At 44.4% G+C, this 14,637-nt stretch overlaps 1 protein-coding gene across 5 annotated transcripts in view; it reads right to left on the minus strand.

Annotated features, from left to right (window-relative positions):
- Positions 1–14,637, minus strand: part of LOC126091235 (uncharacterized) — a 133,416-nt gene that overhangs the window by 46,627 nt on the left and 72,152 nt on the right. For all 5 annotated transcript variants that reach the window (XM_049907046.1, XM_049907048.1, XM_049907049.1 and 2 more), the window contains one exon: positions 11,257–11,374. In XM_049907046.1, coding sequence (XP_049763003.1) covers positions 11,257–11,374 — 118 coding nt within the window. The remainder of the gene's footprint in view (positions 1–11,256; positions 11,375–14,637) is intronic.

Genomic DNA, 14,637 nt, shown 5'->3' on the forward strand with positions numbered 1-14,637 from the left:
TCCAGCACCTGGCTGAACGTATGCCTGCGAGAGTGGAAGCTGTCATCAAAGCTAAGGGTGGGCCAACACCATATTGAATCCCAGTATTACTTATGGAAGGCGCCAGAAACTTGTAAGTCATTTTCACCCAGGTGTCTTGATACTTTTGATCACATGGTGTACTATGTACAAATTTGTCTTTTTTCCGGCAATAAAGCTCAGAGTGAAACCAAATTTCTCTTTTGCTTGTTATAATTCTGGGTTATCTGATTTTGATTTTTTTTTTCACATTATTAATTAATATACGAAACCAAATTTGAATCTACGCTTACACACGTCTATTAGTAAGTGTGCAGGATAACGATCCAGTCAGTTGCAGGAACATGATCCAATCAGTTGCAGGATATCTTTCATTAAGATAATGACATGTAGCTGGTACTGAGTTAAAGTGTAAACTACGGTCCTCAGTTATCAAAATGAACAGACAGTTGTGTAAGTCAGTCAGCCAACACCTATCATTATCAGTAAGTCAGATGCTATTATTCATTTAGTTAAATACTTTGTTGGAAGGCATGCAATGTCGCTGACAATCGATATCGACACTCCAGCCGTTGACCACCAAAAAGATGCTGTATGTCCTCACAGCATTGCAGGATGCCAATAAGAAAGAGGAAAAAGACCCCCTCCCCACAACCTCTCCTCCCACCCTCTTGAGAGCTGCGAGGTGCCACCAGCTGACACAGCCCGTGCAAACGAGGAAGCCTTGTTCGCATTGTTTCGGTGCACATGACAGGGCACAGTACATGCCAGCAGGCAAAGTGTTTCACTTACAGCAAAAGGGACCACTTACAGACAGTGTGTCTTCAGCAACTGGATGCCAGTCAGTTTTCCATGTCTCTGTTGAACTCTGTCCCAACAAAAGTGAATATTGTTTCTGCTGCATCCGTGCATGAATATCAGTTCATAGCTCAATTTGCTTACCAGGACAAACTGTTCTTACACTTGCATGTGGCAAATAAAAATGTGAAATTTCAATTAGAGACTGGAGTGACTGTTACACTACTTAATAGTGCCACGTATTAAGTCAGGTAGCCCTCCACTACAGCAGCCAGTACCACAGTTTCAGCATTTAATGGGCAGAACAATCCTGTTTTAGATGTGGGTAGTTTGCCTGTCACTTTCGGTGTTTCTACAAACAAATACAGTTTTGTTTCGTGTTCTATGTTCACGTGACTGAAAAAATATTTTTGGTGTGAATAAGTTGACTTGTTTGGATTATCAATTCATGACAATGTGCTGCAAGCAAATTCAGCTGTGCCACTTGCCTCTGTCAGTGCCTTGTTTGATAAATATAGTTCTTTCTTTGGTGGTAGTTGAACAAGACACAAGGGTCTGAGACCCTCATCACATTACAAGACAATGTACAACCAAAGTTTTCTTTTGCCCATCCTGTGCCCCACAATTCATGGGACTGGTGGCAACTGAGCTGCAGAGGTTGCAGGATTATGATGTCATTAAACCAGTGTCTGCCAGCCAATGGGCGTTCACTTTGGTTGTTCTTTTGAAGCCATCAGGTCTGTAGATTTCAATGTTAATATTAACCCAAAAACTGTGGTTCATTCTTTTCCTTTTCCCCACCCAGAAGATTTAATGGTTAAGCTAGGGCAAGATTCCCCCCCCCCCCCTAAAGATTGACTTACAAGAGGCACACCTGCAACTGCATTTGGACAAGGGATCCAAACAGATTTTTGTAACTAACATATATCTGGATCTTTTCCAATTTCAGTATTTATCATTCGGCAGCACACTGGACCCAGCAATTTTTCAGAGGTAGTAGGAGCAACTTACATTGCAAGCACCATGTGTACTAATTACTTGTATGACACAGACATCTCTGGCCACATGCCAGTTCAAAATTTGCAGAACGTGGAGGCACTGTTCAAAGTGTTATCGGAGGCAGCTTTAAAGTGTAACAATTCAAAGTGTTCATTTTTCAACACAGAAATGGAATATCTGGGTAACATGATTGATGTGCACAACACTCATCCATCACAGTCACATTTAGCAGTCATTCGTGACTTGACTGCTCCCTCAAATGTATCAGGACTGCAAGCACTCAGGGGAAAGTTGACATACTACATTCATTTCATACCACATGCCACTCAGATCAGTTTATACAAAACACTGTGCACCTCCATTACATGTCACAGTGTGGGGGCAATTGTATAGGTACATAAGGAAAAGCCCCACCAAACTATAACAAAAATTTAAAAGCACGCAACCACTGTAAGCACCAATAAAGATATATTTTGAACGCCGGAAGGTGGATAACAAATGATGAACAATTCCATTTGTTTTGTTTTTTTTAAATAGGGAGACTCAGTCTTTAGTTCTTGAGGGGAGAAGACATATTTTTTGTGAGATTTGTGTGGTAGCCATTTGTGTTGTCTGAATAATAATGATTATTTGTGCAAAACCACGAAAGTTTTCCTTTCTTCCGTGCAATACATAAATGTCATGTCACCAATGCAGCCTGCATGTATATAGAAGAAGTCCGATAAATGAAATTTACATTACCTACACAGTCAAGAAGAATAAGCTTTGCGGCGTCAGAAGAAGAAGCATCTAACATGGAGTGTGTAGATCTCTACTACAAGGAAGTTAAGTTCAGCTTAGTATGGACTCAAGGGAGAGAAACTCTAAAAACTAAAATTTGGGCATTAATTGAAAATAATTGATTTCTATTAACCTCTTTATTTATGTACCCTTTCTTATTATTCCTATTTATATGTACACATATATAAATTTGCAAAAGTTGCCAGAGAGTGCCAGATAAGAGGTGTCACCGCGCTTGTGCAGCGACGGTGACGTAGGAAGCCCATTTGTTCCTATGTGTAAAACATCAAAAGATCTTACATTATGTCATAAAAGAAACACAAGACACCAGAGTATACTCCAAGAGCGTCGGAATTTCGTCAACCATACTAAAATGCATGCCTTACAGTGCACATTCGTATGTCCAGATCCCAATGATGTACGCCTCGACCTGATATGAAGCTTTTCAGTGTGGCTTTCAGGACGTAAATTTTCTTGAAGTACCAGTACTGTATTATCTCATGTTTGGTTCTTTATTATGGCATAATACCAGATGAAAACTTCCACTTGAAATGCAGCAAACAGTTGAAACTAGCCAACTCAGCAGGAAAGCTTAATAAAAGCCAAATTTCTTTAGCAAACCAACCAAAATAACTTTATTGTTTTGCAATGCAATTAACGCTTGACTGTCAGAAAGGTCGAAATAAAACAAAATCTGAAACTAGTAACATATTTTAGGCTTTCGTAATTATGTGAATGTATTTTAATTCATTTAATAGCTTCCAGCCACAGAAATCCATCTAGTTTTCATGTAATGTGAGAGCAGTAAATGAAGAGGAAACAGAAAAATCGCTAAATGTAACCACGGGTCACGTGGAGACTCTTCTCCCCCCCCACTATATCTCAGACTGCTCTGCCCATCAGAACGTCAAAAATTAAAAAGAAAAAACGTTTTAAAAAATAAGTTCATTTTGTAGCGCACATCTTTCTGAAGAGTCAGATATATAAAACATATATCTCCGAGGAAATGTATGACACATTATTTAGTCTTAAGTGTGCAGTGCAATGCCACGCCTCTTCCAACACCATTCTCATACGCATGTCACTGTATTTCGCTCTGTGGAACTCAAACATGTATATTTTGTAATGGATGCCATCAAACTATTTCAGGACAGTGGAATTTAAAATGTCCTGTAGTGCCTCTCCTGCTTCCAGTCAGCCGGTTTGATATCCTGCCCCACTTATATATATATATATATATATATATATATATATATATATATATATATATATATATGTCTGCTTGTGTCTGTGTATATGCGGATGGATGTGTGTGTGTGTGTGTGCGAGTGTATACCTGTCGTTTTTTCCCCCTAAGGTAAGTCTTTCCGCTCCCGGGATTGGAATGACTCCTTAACCTCTCCCTTAAAACCCATATCCTTTTGTCTTTCCTTCTCCTTCCCTCTTTCCTGACGAGGCAACCGTTGGTTGCGAAAGCTAGAATTTTGTGTGTATGTTTGTGTTTGTTTGTGTGTCTATCGACCTGCCAGCGCTTTTGTTTGGTAAGTCTCATCATCTTTCTTTTTAAATATATTTTTCCCACGTGGAATGTTTCCCTCTATTATATATATATATATATATATATATATATATATATATATATATATATATAAAATAGAGGGAAACATTCCACGTGGGAAAATTATGTGTCTGTGTATGTGTGGATGGATGTGTGTGTGTGTGTGCGCGCGAGTGTATACCTGTCCTTTTTTCCCCCTAAGGTAAGTCTTTCCGCTCCCGGGATTGGAATGACTCCTTACCCTCTCCCTTAAAACCCATATCCTTTTGTCTTTCCTTCTCCTTCCCTCTTTCCTGACGAGGCAACCATTGGTTGCGAAAGCTAGAATTTTGTGTGTATGTTTGTGTGTCTATCGACCTGCCAGCGCTTTTGTTTGGTAAGTCTCATCATATATATACCTAAAAACAAAGATGATGTGACTTACCAAATGAAAGTGCTGGCAGGTCGACAGACACACAAACGAACACAAACATACACACAAAATTCAAGCTTTCGCAACAAACTGTCGCCTCATCAGGAAAGAGGGAAGGAGAGGGAAAGACGAAAGGATGTGGGTTTTAAGGGAGAGGGTAAGGAGTCATTCCAGTCCCGGGAGCGGAAAGACTTACCTTAGGGGGAAAAAAGGACGGGTATACACTCGCACACACACACATATCCATCCACACATATACAGACATATTTGGTCTTTAAATATATATATATATATATATATATATACCCGTCCTTTTTTCCCCCTAAGGTAAGTCTTTCCGCTCCCGGGACTGGAATGACTCCTTACCCTCTCCCTTAAAACCCACATCCTTTCGTCTTTCCCTCTCCTTCCCTCTTTCCTGATGAGGCAACAGTTTGTTGCGAAAGCTTGAATTTTGTGTGTATGTTTGTGTTCGTTTGTGTGTCTGTCGACCTGCCAGCACTTTCATTTGGTAAGTCACATCATCTTTGTTTTTAGGTATATGTTTCCTACGTGGAATGTTTCCTTCTCTCTCTCTCTCTCTCTCTCTCTCTCTCTCTCTATATATATATATATATATATATATATATATATATATATATAAAAACAAAGATTATGTGACTTACCAAATGAAAGTGCGGAAAGACCAACACTTTAAAATTCGTTTGTGTGTCTGTCGACCTGCCAGCACTTTCATTTGGTAAGTCACATAATCTTTGTTTTTAGATATATTTTTCCTTCGTGGAATGTTTCCTTCTATTATAACCATATATATATATATATATATATATATATATATATATATATATATATATATATATATATATATATATATATAGAGAGAGAGAGAGAGAGAGAGAGAGAGAGAGAGAGAGAGAGAGAGAAGGAAACATTCCACGTAGGAAACATATACCTAAAAACAAAGATGATGTGACTTACCAAATGAAAGTGCTGGCAGGTCGACAGACACACAAACGAACACAAACATACACACAAAATTCAAGCTTTCGCAACAAACTGTTGCCTCATCAGGAAAGAGGGAAGGAGAGGGAAAGACGAAAGGATGTGGGTTTTAAGGGAGAGGGTAAGGAGTCATTCCAGTCCCGGGAGCGGAAAGACTTACCTTAGGGGGAAAAAAGGACGGGTATACACTCGCGCGCACACACACACACATATATCCATCCACACATATACAGACACAAGCAGACATATTTAAAGACAAAACACACACACAAAAAACCTCACAACTTGCTCTTCTGTGTGACATAAAATTAAATATAGGATACCTAAAACCAGTAAAGACAAGAGACAGGCATGACAGCACATATTTCTTCAATCCTTAGGTCCTAGTGATTTTTATCTCTAATGTCGCTATAGTTTTACATGATGTGCTTTCCTTTCTGCGAAAGAACTATCACCTTATCAAAGTTTGTCAAATGTTTCGCTACAAGAAAAAATAGAAATGTCGTCTAATAATGAAAAAGCTCTTAATACAAATAGTACCCAAGACTGGGGTGGTTTCTTGATGTGATTACATCTATTTTGTCACTGTGTACTGGAGAAAACAAATTAGGCCTTTCTAATATTTCAGCAATTGTAACACACACCAAATAAGTGAGACTGTTTTGGCAACAATGATTATTTTTATAATACGTCAGTACCAATATGAAATAACCATTTGGCCTACTATAAGCAAAACGCTTTACGTTAGGAAACAGTTTCACATTTCATTCATATGCTACAGTTTCTCATGTACGAGACCGAAAAGTAGTAGAACGAAATTTTTGTATAAATTTGGAATCGTCATATTCTTCCATAATTTGTGTGATCTCCCCGTTTCTTCTCCTTCCTCGTTCTAACAAACAGTCTTGTCATCACTAATTCTGTAACTATTCCTACCACTGTCAAAACTCATTCTCCGGTTAACTTTACTGACCCTGGCACAATCTCCGGTTTAGTTATCCAGCGATTATTCTCTGATTAGCCGTAATTACGTGTTAGTACAATGCGTTTTCCGCACTACTCCCAGAATGGAACTTACGCGGCTGCTAGCCAGGGACTATGACTGGCCCTGTCTAGTGTAGCAATGTAGCCAAAAATTTTCTGTCAAAATTTCACTTTCTTGGATACACCGAGAAGAAAATATATAATCTTTCTTACCTGTTGTTCCTGTTAGTCATTTATTTCCACTCTGGTGGTCTGAATCTATGGATTTCTCTAGTAATTAAAACAACTGAACATTCACAAACCGAATCAACCACATTAACAAGCAGCAGTTAGCATTCACCGGTTCGGCTTTATTGTGCTGAGCTCGTATAGCCCCGTCCCCTTTTGTCTGCAGGAAAGTTTATTTCTAGATGTGACGAGGATTCCCCTGGCAGAGACATCACATACACTATGCACACATTCAAAAATCAACTTGTAATTCATTCAGAAATCAACTTAGAATGTGTTCAAAAACCAGCAGAGGTGCGTTTCAAAATCATATGAATAATCAATAGACCGACGTGTGCTGGATGCTAGGTCCTTTGTGAAACAAGGTTTTTTCCCTCAAAAATATGAATTTTGGCCCTCTCCCGAAACTGCCGCCCAGTTCAGATACCCCATTTTGCCTCCACCCCCCCACTAGATCCGGGCCTGCTGTGTACGTGAATCTGGCGGCTTGGGTGCACCAATAAAACTTTTCCAGGTAGCAAGTGGGTGGTTGCTGCTACTGCTGCCTACACAGCCAATAGCCAAATTTCTGTAGCTAGAAGTGGGAGAAGGTGCAACTCAACTGTGCATGTGCATGAGCCCGCTCATAACTGATTAAATGAGTCTAATGTAAGCAATTGTGACGTCAGGCTCATCGAAGGCAATTTGTTGTTATGAAGCACTGCATAGTCTTCCGAAAGCCTTTGACACATTTTGCTGTTGGTCAGACGCTTGTACGAGCACTGTGTTATTTTATATGGCAAATTTCCTTTGCAATTTAAGTTTCATTTTGTTTTTTTCTCTCGTTCATGTTTTAATGCGGCAGTATTATTCTGCAGTAGTGGGATACAATAATATCCTTTGTTAGAGTATCGGTTCTTACCAATGAAAATTACAAAAATTTAACTGAAAACTAAATCCTGGAATTCTAAAAAAATTCCCGGGTTTTTCCCAGTTTCCTCCCAGATGAAAAAATTCCCAAGTTTTTCCCAGATCACCCAGTTGTCCCCAGTTGTATACACCCTGTTTTGACACATATTGCTGTCAGTGCACATGTGTGTGTGTGCGCTGTGTTTTGTTGTTGTAAATAAAGCATTTTCTTTGCAGCTGATGTTGTATTCTAGTGTTATTCTCTCGTTTATGTTTTATTGCTGCAGTAGCAAGTTGAACTATAATTCTTCATTACGGTGTCAGTTCTTACCATTCAAAATTACAAAAATTTAACAGAAAATTAAAGCAATGAAAAAAAAATTCTGAGTTTTTCCTGGATTTCCTGGTCATTCCGGGACGTATACAACCTGTTTAATACATTGTGGTAAATTTCCATGAAAGAATGAAACATTTTTGATGTGCCTCCATGGTTGGAAAGCTTGATTATTCCAAGGATCATATAAAGAATTTCACAACTGTACAGTGTACAGGTGTGTATATTGGTTACCATATCAATTGCAACTAGAAATGGAAAAAAATCGAGTTTTGTGCTGTTGTGAAACATTGTCATTTGAAGGGCTGGACTGCAGCACATATCAAAAAAAGAACTGGATTAAGTTCATGAAGGCTCTGCAAAATCACTGAAGACCATTTTTTTTAGATTAATGAATTTAAACATGGTCTGGTAAGCACTGAAGATGAACCACACTCTGGTCGTCCATTTGAGGTCACCCCAAAAGAAATCATTGACAAAATACATGAAATGGTAACGCAAGACTGCAGAATAAAAATTCATGAGACTTTAAACATCTCAACTTACCAAGTGCATAGCATCCTGCATAGAGAAATGACTACGAAGAAGCTGTGTGCGAGTTGGGTGCCCTGATTGCTCACAGTTGACCAAAAGTACAACAGGCACAACATTGCAACACAATGTCTGGCAACATTTAATCACAATCTACAAGACTTTTTGCTCCAGTTTGTGACTGCTAATGAAACCTGGATCCATCACCACTCACCAGAATCAAAATATCACAAAATAATTGACAAATGCTGATGAAAGTGCATAAAAAAGACAAAGACCATTTTCTCTGCTGATTAGGAGATGGCCAGTATTTTTTGGGATTCTCATGGAATAATTCTCAGAGATTATTGGAAACAGACAGAATCCTACTGGACCCTATTATGCTTCATTTTGGATTGTTTGAAAATTGTGTTGGCTGAAAAAAGACCAAGGTCGGCATGCAAAAAAGTGCTCTTTCACCAGGATAATGCACCATCTCACACATCAGCAATAAGAATGGCAAAAGTGCATGAACTGGGCGTTGAATTGGTTCCTCATCCACTCTACTCATCAGACTTAGCTCCAAATGACTTCTTCCTCTTCCCTAACTTGAAACTTTGGCTTGCTGGGAAGAAATTTTCATCAAATGTAAAAGTGATAACTGCGCTCAATGAGTACCTTACAGAGTTTGACAAAACCTACTTTTCCAATGGAACAAAAAAGTAGCAGGATTGCTGGACCAAGCAAATATCTCTCACAGGGACTCTATCGAGAAGTAAGGTTAGTTGTTTACAAAACAAAAATTTTTTCCCGCTTTTTTACCAGACTTATCAAACCATCCTCCTACTTACTATTCAAAAGTTGTTATAAAATGCCAAGAACAGCTAAATGTTACACAGTTCATTTTGTGTGGCCTGTAACTGATGAGACACACAATTGGGTTTTAGATGTTGTAAAGAATCTGCAGAGTTGTCAGAAGAATGCAGAATTTTTTTTTCCTTTTTGTCGACATGTTGTAATTCAGTGAACAGTCAATGTTTTTGTGGCTGTTTCTTTGGAATTTCAGAAAGCAATTCTTTTGTTCTTAAACTTTCATTGAATGTTACTCTGAAATTAGTATTAAAATTTAATTATTATGCCATATTTACGTTTCAATTACTGATGAAGTTTCAGAACAACTAAAGTCACCTTGCAAACCACAATCATCACATAACGGATAATCAGAGCACATGTACTGAGCTGTAGTAATAAAACGTTTGGTCTTCAGTACCTTTTGCTGTGACAAATTGGAAAATTAAAGATCTGTGTTGGTCAGCTTCACCCCATGTCAATATTCCCTGTTCGTAAAAGTTTGTTTGGTTAGAGTATTGCCATTGGTGTACTGCTGATTCACTTCTGCATCTATCGAAAAGTGTCGGGCAGTCAGGAATTTCTTCATGGAAGCAAACAGATGAAAGTCCAATGGTGCAAGGTCCAGATTATATGGTGGATGTTGGAGCACTTCCCGTCCAAATTTTCTCATGAACAGGAGCAACAACATGGTGGCGGGCACAGTCATGATGAAGTCTGACACCATCAGCATTAAAGTTGTGTCATTTGTCAAGTTAAGCATGTTTTAATGTAGACAGTAGTATTTACAGTGGAGCTGCGTTCAGCCAAGTCCATCAATAACACATCATGCACATCCCAGAAGACTGTCACACGCACTTTCCTAACAGACTGAATCACTTTGAATTCTTTTCGTACTTGGGAACCGGCATGTTTCCACTCCATAGAAGTCTGCTTGTTTAAGGGCATGTAGTGGTATGCCCACAACTCATCACCAGTGACAACTCCTTTCATAACGTCACGCCCATTTGTAGGGAATGCATTAAGTGATCCACATTTATCATCATTCGCCAACCGTTGTTGTTGTCTGTCAGGTTCTTAGGTACCCAGCAAGAAACAACTTTACAGAATTTCAATGTGTCATGCCCAATATTGTACACTGCACCATAGGAAATGTTGAACTTTTGCAATAATATTCGCAGCTGCACATGACAGTCTTTCAAATTGCTGTCTCAATGGGTCTGACACTTTGCGGAGTTGCAGCTGTTACCAGCTGCCCAGCGAGCGATTAATCACTAAGGTTCACATGGCCCTCTTGGAAGAATGGACACCACCTGGAGACATTTTTTTTATCCACACAGTCATCCCCGTGCATGTCACACATGTCCCTCTGAATTTCACTTGGTTTATGCCCTTTGGCCCACGAATATTTAACTACACTGTGCAGCTCTTCACAAGTTGACAAAGGTGACATGTGCGCCATTTTTGTTTTGTAGCTCAGGCTTCTCCTGCTAGAGCAGCATGTGAAAACAAGAATCCCCCTATAGTGCAAACTTCAAACTATATTGTCAGGAAATTTCAACATGCCAGCTTGCAGCACCAGGTGATAAAAAATTATTGTTTATTACTTTCCGATCCTCCCTCAATTAATTTTATGGTTGAAGTTCCTTGAGTCATAAAACCTGAGTTCAACTAATGCTGGCCAAGAATTTCAGGAATTAAGTCATATCCCATTATCTAGTACACTAAAATATATTGGGTTTCCAATTAGTTGCATTCAACCTGGAAAGCTTATGCACAAAAACCTACATTATCACTAACAATTTAAGTGTATAAAACATTAAATTTATTAGTTATCTTCCTACCTAAGGTAAGTACAAAATTACCAAAAAAGAAATGCAAACAATAACAACTTACATCAGACCAAGACATGAAGCTAGCTGCACTCTGATCCCAGCTAGATGAATCAGTATCAAAATACTCCAAATCTTGCAATTTGCTGAAAGAGTCCCTAAAAGGATCATCTGACGAAGCACTGAAAAAAAGTAGTAAAGGTATTAGCTGGAGTACTCACTGTACATTTGTCAATAAACCCCAGATTGTACATATAATTATACCCTTCCCACGAAGTATCTCAGCATGAATCAAACTCTTGGGGTGGAGAACAAGGGGGAAACAGCCAGGAGTAGAGTAAGGAGAAAGTTCCAGGGGTAAGAGCTGTGGGAGAGTTTGGAATAGCCGAAGCAGATGGGGCAGGAGCCAAAAAGGAGGGGATGCAAGCATCAACAGGGAGGGGCGCTCAGGGTCAGAAGAGAGGGGAACACAGAGCGAGGGGGGAGGGACAGAGAGCGAGGGGGGAGGGGCAGAGAGCGAGGGGGGGTGGGGGGAGGGGCAGAGAGCGAGGGGGGGTGGGGGGAGGGGCAGAGAGCGAGGGGGGGTGGGGGGAGGGGCAGAGAGCGAGGGGGGGTGGGGGGAGGGGCAGAGAGCGAGGGGGGGTGGGGGGAGGGGCAGAGAGCGAGGGGGGGTGGGGGGAGGGGCAGAGAGCGAGGGGGGGTGGGGGGAGGGGCAGAGAGCGAGGGGGGGGGGTGGGGGGAGGGGCAGAGAGCGAGGGGGGAGGGGCAGAGAGCGAGGGGGGAGGGGCAGAGAGCGAGGGGGGAGGGGCAGAGAGCGAGGGGGGAGGGGCAGAGAGCGAGGGGGGAGGGGCAGAGAGCGAGGGGGGAGGGGCAGAGAGCGAGGGGGGAGGGGCAGAGAGCGAGGGGGGAGGGCAGAGAGCGAGGGGGGAGGGCAGAGAGCGAGGGGGGAGGGCAGAGAGCGAGGGGGGAGGGCAGAGAGCAAGGGGGGAGGGCAGAGAGCAAGGGGGGAGGGGCAAAGGAAGAGGGCGGGGAAGGGCAGAGAACGAGGCAGAAGGGGCAAAGGATGAGGGTGAGGAAGGGCAGAGAATGAGGCAGAAGGGGCAAAGGAAGAGGGCGGGGAAGGGCAGAGAATGAGGGGGAAGGGACAAAGGAAGAGGGCGGGGAAGGTCAGAGGGGAAGGGACAAAGGAAGAGGGCGGGGAAGGGCAGAGGGTCAGAGGGGAAGGGACAAAGGAAGAGGGCGGGGAAGGGCAGAGGGGAAGGGCCGAAGGAAGATAGAAGGTAAGGTCCAAGGTAGAGAGAGGGGAAGGGCCGACGGAAGATAGAAGGTAAGGTCCAAGGTAGAGAGAGGGGAAGGGCCAAAGGTAGAGAGAGGGGAAGGGCCGAAGGAAGAGAGGGGGCAGGGCAGAGGGTGAAAGCGGAAGGGCCGAAGGAAGAGAGGGGGCAGGGCAGAGGGTGAAAGCGGAAGGGCCGAAGGAAGAGAGGGGGCAGGGCAGAGGGTGAAAGTGGAAGGGCCGAGGGAAGAGAGGGGGCAGGGCAGCGGGTGAAAGTGGAAGGGCCGAAGGAAGAGAGGGGGCAGGGCAGAGGGTGAAAGGGGAAGGGCCTAAGGAAAAGGGGGAGAGCAGAAGGTGATAGGGGAAGGGCCAGGGGAAGAGATGGGGAAAGCAGAGGGTGAGAGGGGTAGGGCCAAGGGAAGAGATGGGGAAAGCAGAGGGTGAGGGGGGAAGGGCCAAGGGAAGAGTGTGGGGAGAGCAGAGGGTGAGAGGGGAAGGGCCAAGGGAAGAGAGTGGGGAGAGCAGAGGGTGAGAGGGGAAGGGCCAAGGGAAGAGAGTGGGGAGAGCAGAGGGTGAGAGGTGAAGGGCCAAGGGAAGAGAGTGGGGAGAGCAGAGGGTGAGAGGTGAAGGGCCAAGGGAAGAGAGTGGGGAGAGCAGAGGGCGAGAGGGGAAGGCCCAAGGGAAGAGAGTGGTGATAGCAGAGGGTAAGAGGGGAAGGCCCAAGGGAAGAGAGTGGGGAGAGGGGAAGGCCCAAGGGAAGAGAGTGGGGAGAGGGGAAGGCCCAAGGGAAGAGAGTGGGGAGAGGGGAAGGCCCAAGGGAAGAGAGTGGGGAGAGGGGAAGGCCCAAGGGAAGAGAGTGGGGAGAGGGGAAGGCCCAAGGGAAGAGAGTGGGGAGAGGGGAAGGCCCAAGGGAAGAGAGTGGGGAGAGGGGAAGGCCCAAAGGAAGGGACAGCGAAGGGCCAAAGGAAGGCACAGCAAAGGGCCAAAGGAAGGGACAGCGAAGGGCCAAAGGAAGGGACAGCAAAGGGCCAAAGGAAGGGACAGCGAAGGGCCAAAGGAAGGGACAGCAAAGGGCCAAAGGAAGGGACAGCAAAGGGCCAAAGGAAGGGACAGCGAAGGGCCAAAGGAAGGGACAGCAAAGGGCCAAAGGAAGGGACAGCAAAGGGCCAAAGGAAGGGACAGCAAAGGGCCAAAGGAAGGGACAGCGAAGGGCCAAAGGAAGGGACAGCGAAGGGCCAAAGGAAGGGACAGCGAAGGGCCAAAGGAAGGGACAGCGAAGGGCCAAAGGAAGGGACAGCGAAGGGCCAAAGGAAGGGACAGCGAAGGGCCAAAGGAAGGGACAGCGAAGGGCCAAAGGAAGGGACAGCGAAGGGCCAAAGGAAGGGACAGCGAAGGGCCGAAGGAAGGGACAGCGAAGGGCCGAAGGAAGGGACGCGAAGGGCCGAAGGAAGGGACAGCGAAGGGCCGAAGGAAGGGACAGCGAAGGGCCGAAGGAAGGGACAGCGAAGGGCCGAAGGAAGGGACAGCGAAGGGCCGAAGGAAGGGACAGCGAAGGGCCGAAGGAAGGGACAGCGAAGGGCCGAAGGAAGGGACAGCGAAGGGCCGAAGGAAGGGACAGCGAAGGGCCGAAGGAAGGGACAGCGAAGGGCCGAAGGAAGGGACAGCGAAGGGCCGAAGGAAGGGACAGCGAAGGGCCGAAGGAAGGGACAGCGAAGGGCCGAAGGAAGGGACAGCGAAGGGCCGAAGGAAGGGACAGCGAAGGGCCGAAGGAAGGGACAGCGAAGGGCCGAAGGAAGGGACAGCGAAGGGCCGAAGGAAGGGACAGCGAAGGGCCGAAGGAAGGGACAGCGAAGGGCCGAAGGAAGGGACAGCGAAGGGCCGAAGGAAGGGACAGCGAAGGGCCGAAGGAAGGGACAGCGAAGGGCCGAAGGAAGGGACAGCGAAGGGCCGAAGGAAGGGACAGCGAAGGGCCGAAGGAAGGGACAGCGAAGGGCCGAAGGAAGGGACAGCGAAGGGCCGAAGGAAGGGACAGCGAAGGGCCGAAGGAAGGGACAGCGAAGGGCCGAAGGAAGGGACAGCGAAGGGCCGAAGGAAGGGACAGCGAAGGGCCGAAGGAAGGGACAGCGAAGGGCCGAAGGAAGGGACAGCGAAGGGCCGAAGGAAGGGACAGCG

The sequence above is a fragment of the Schistocerca cancellata genome, chromosome 1 (genome assembly GCF_023864275.1).
Source record: "Schistocerca cancellata isolate TAMUIC-IGC-003103 chromosome 1, iqSchCanc2.1, whole genome shotgun sequence".
NCBI classification, from domain to species: domain Eukaryota; kingdom Metazoa; phylum Arthropoda; class Insecta; order Orthoptera; family Acrididae; genus Schistocerca; species Schistocerca cancellata.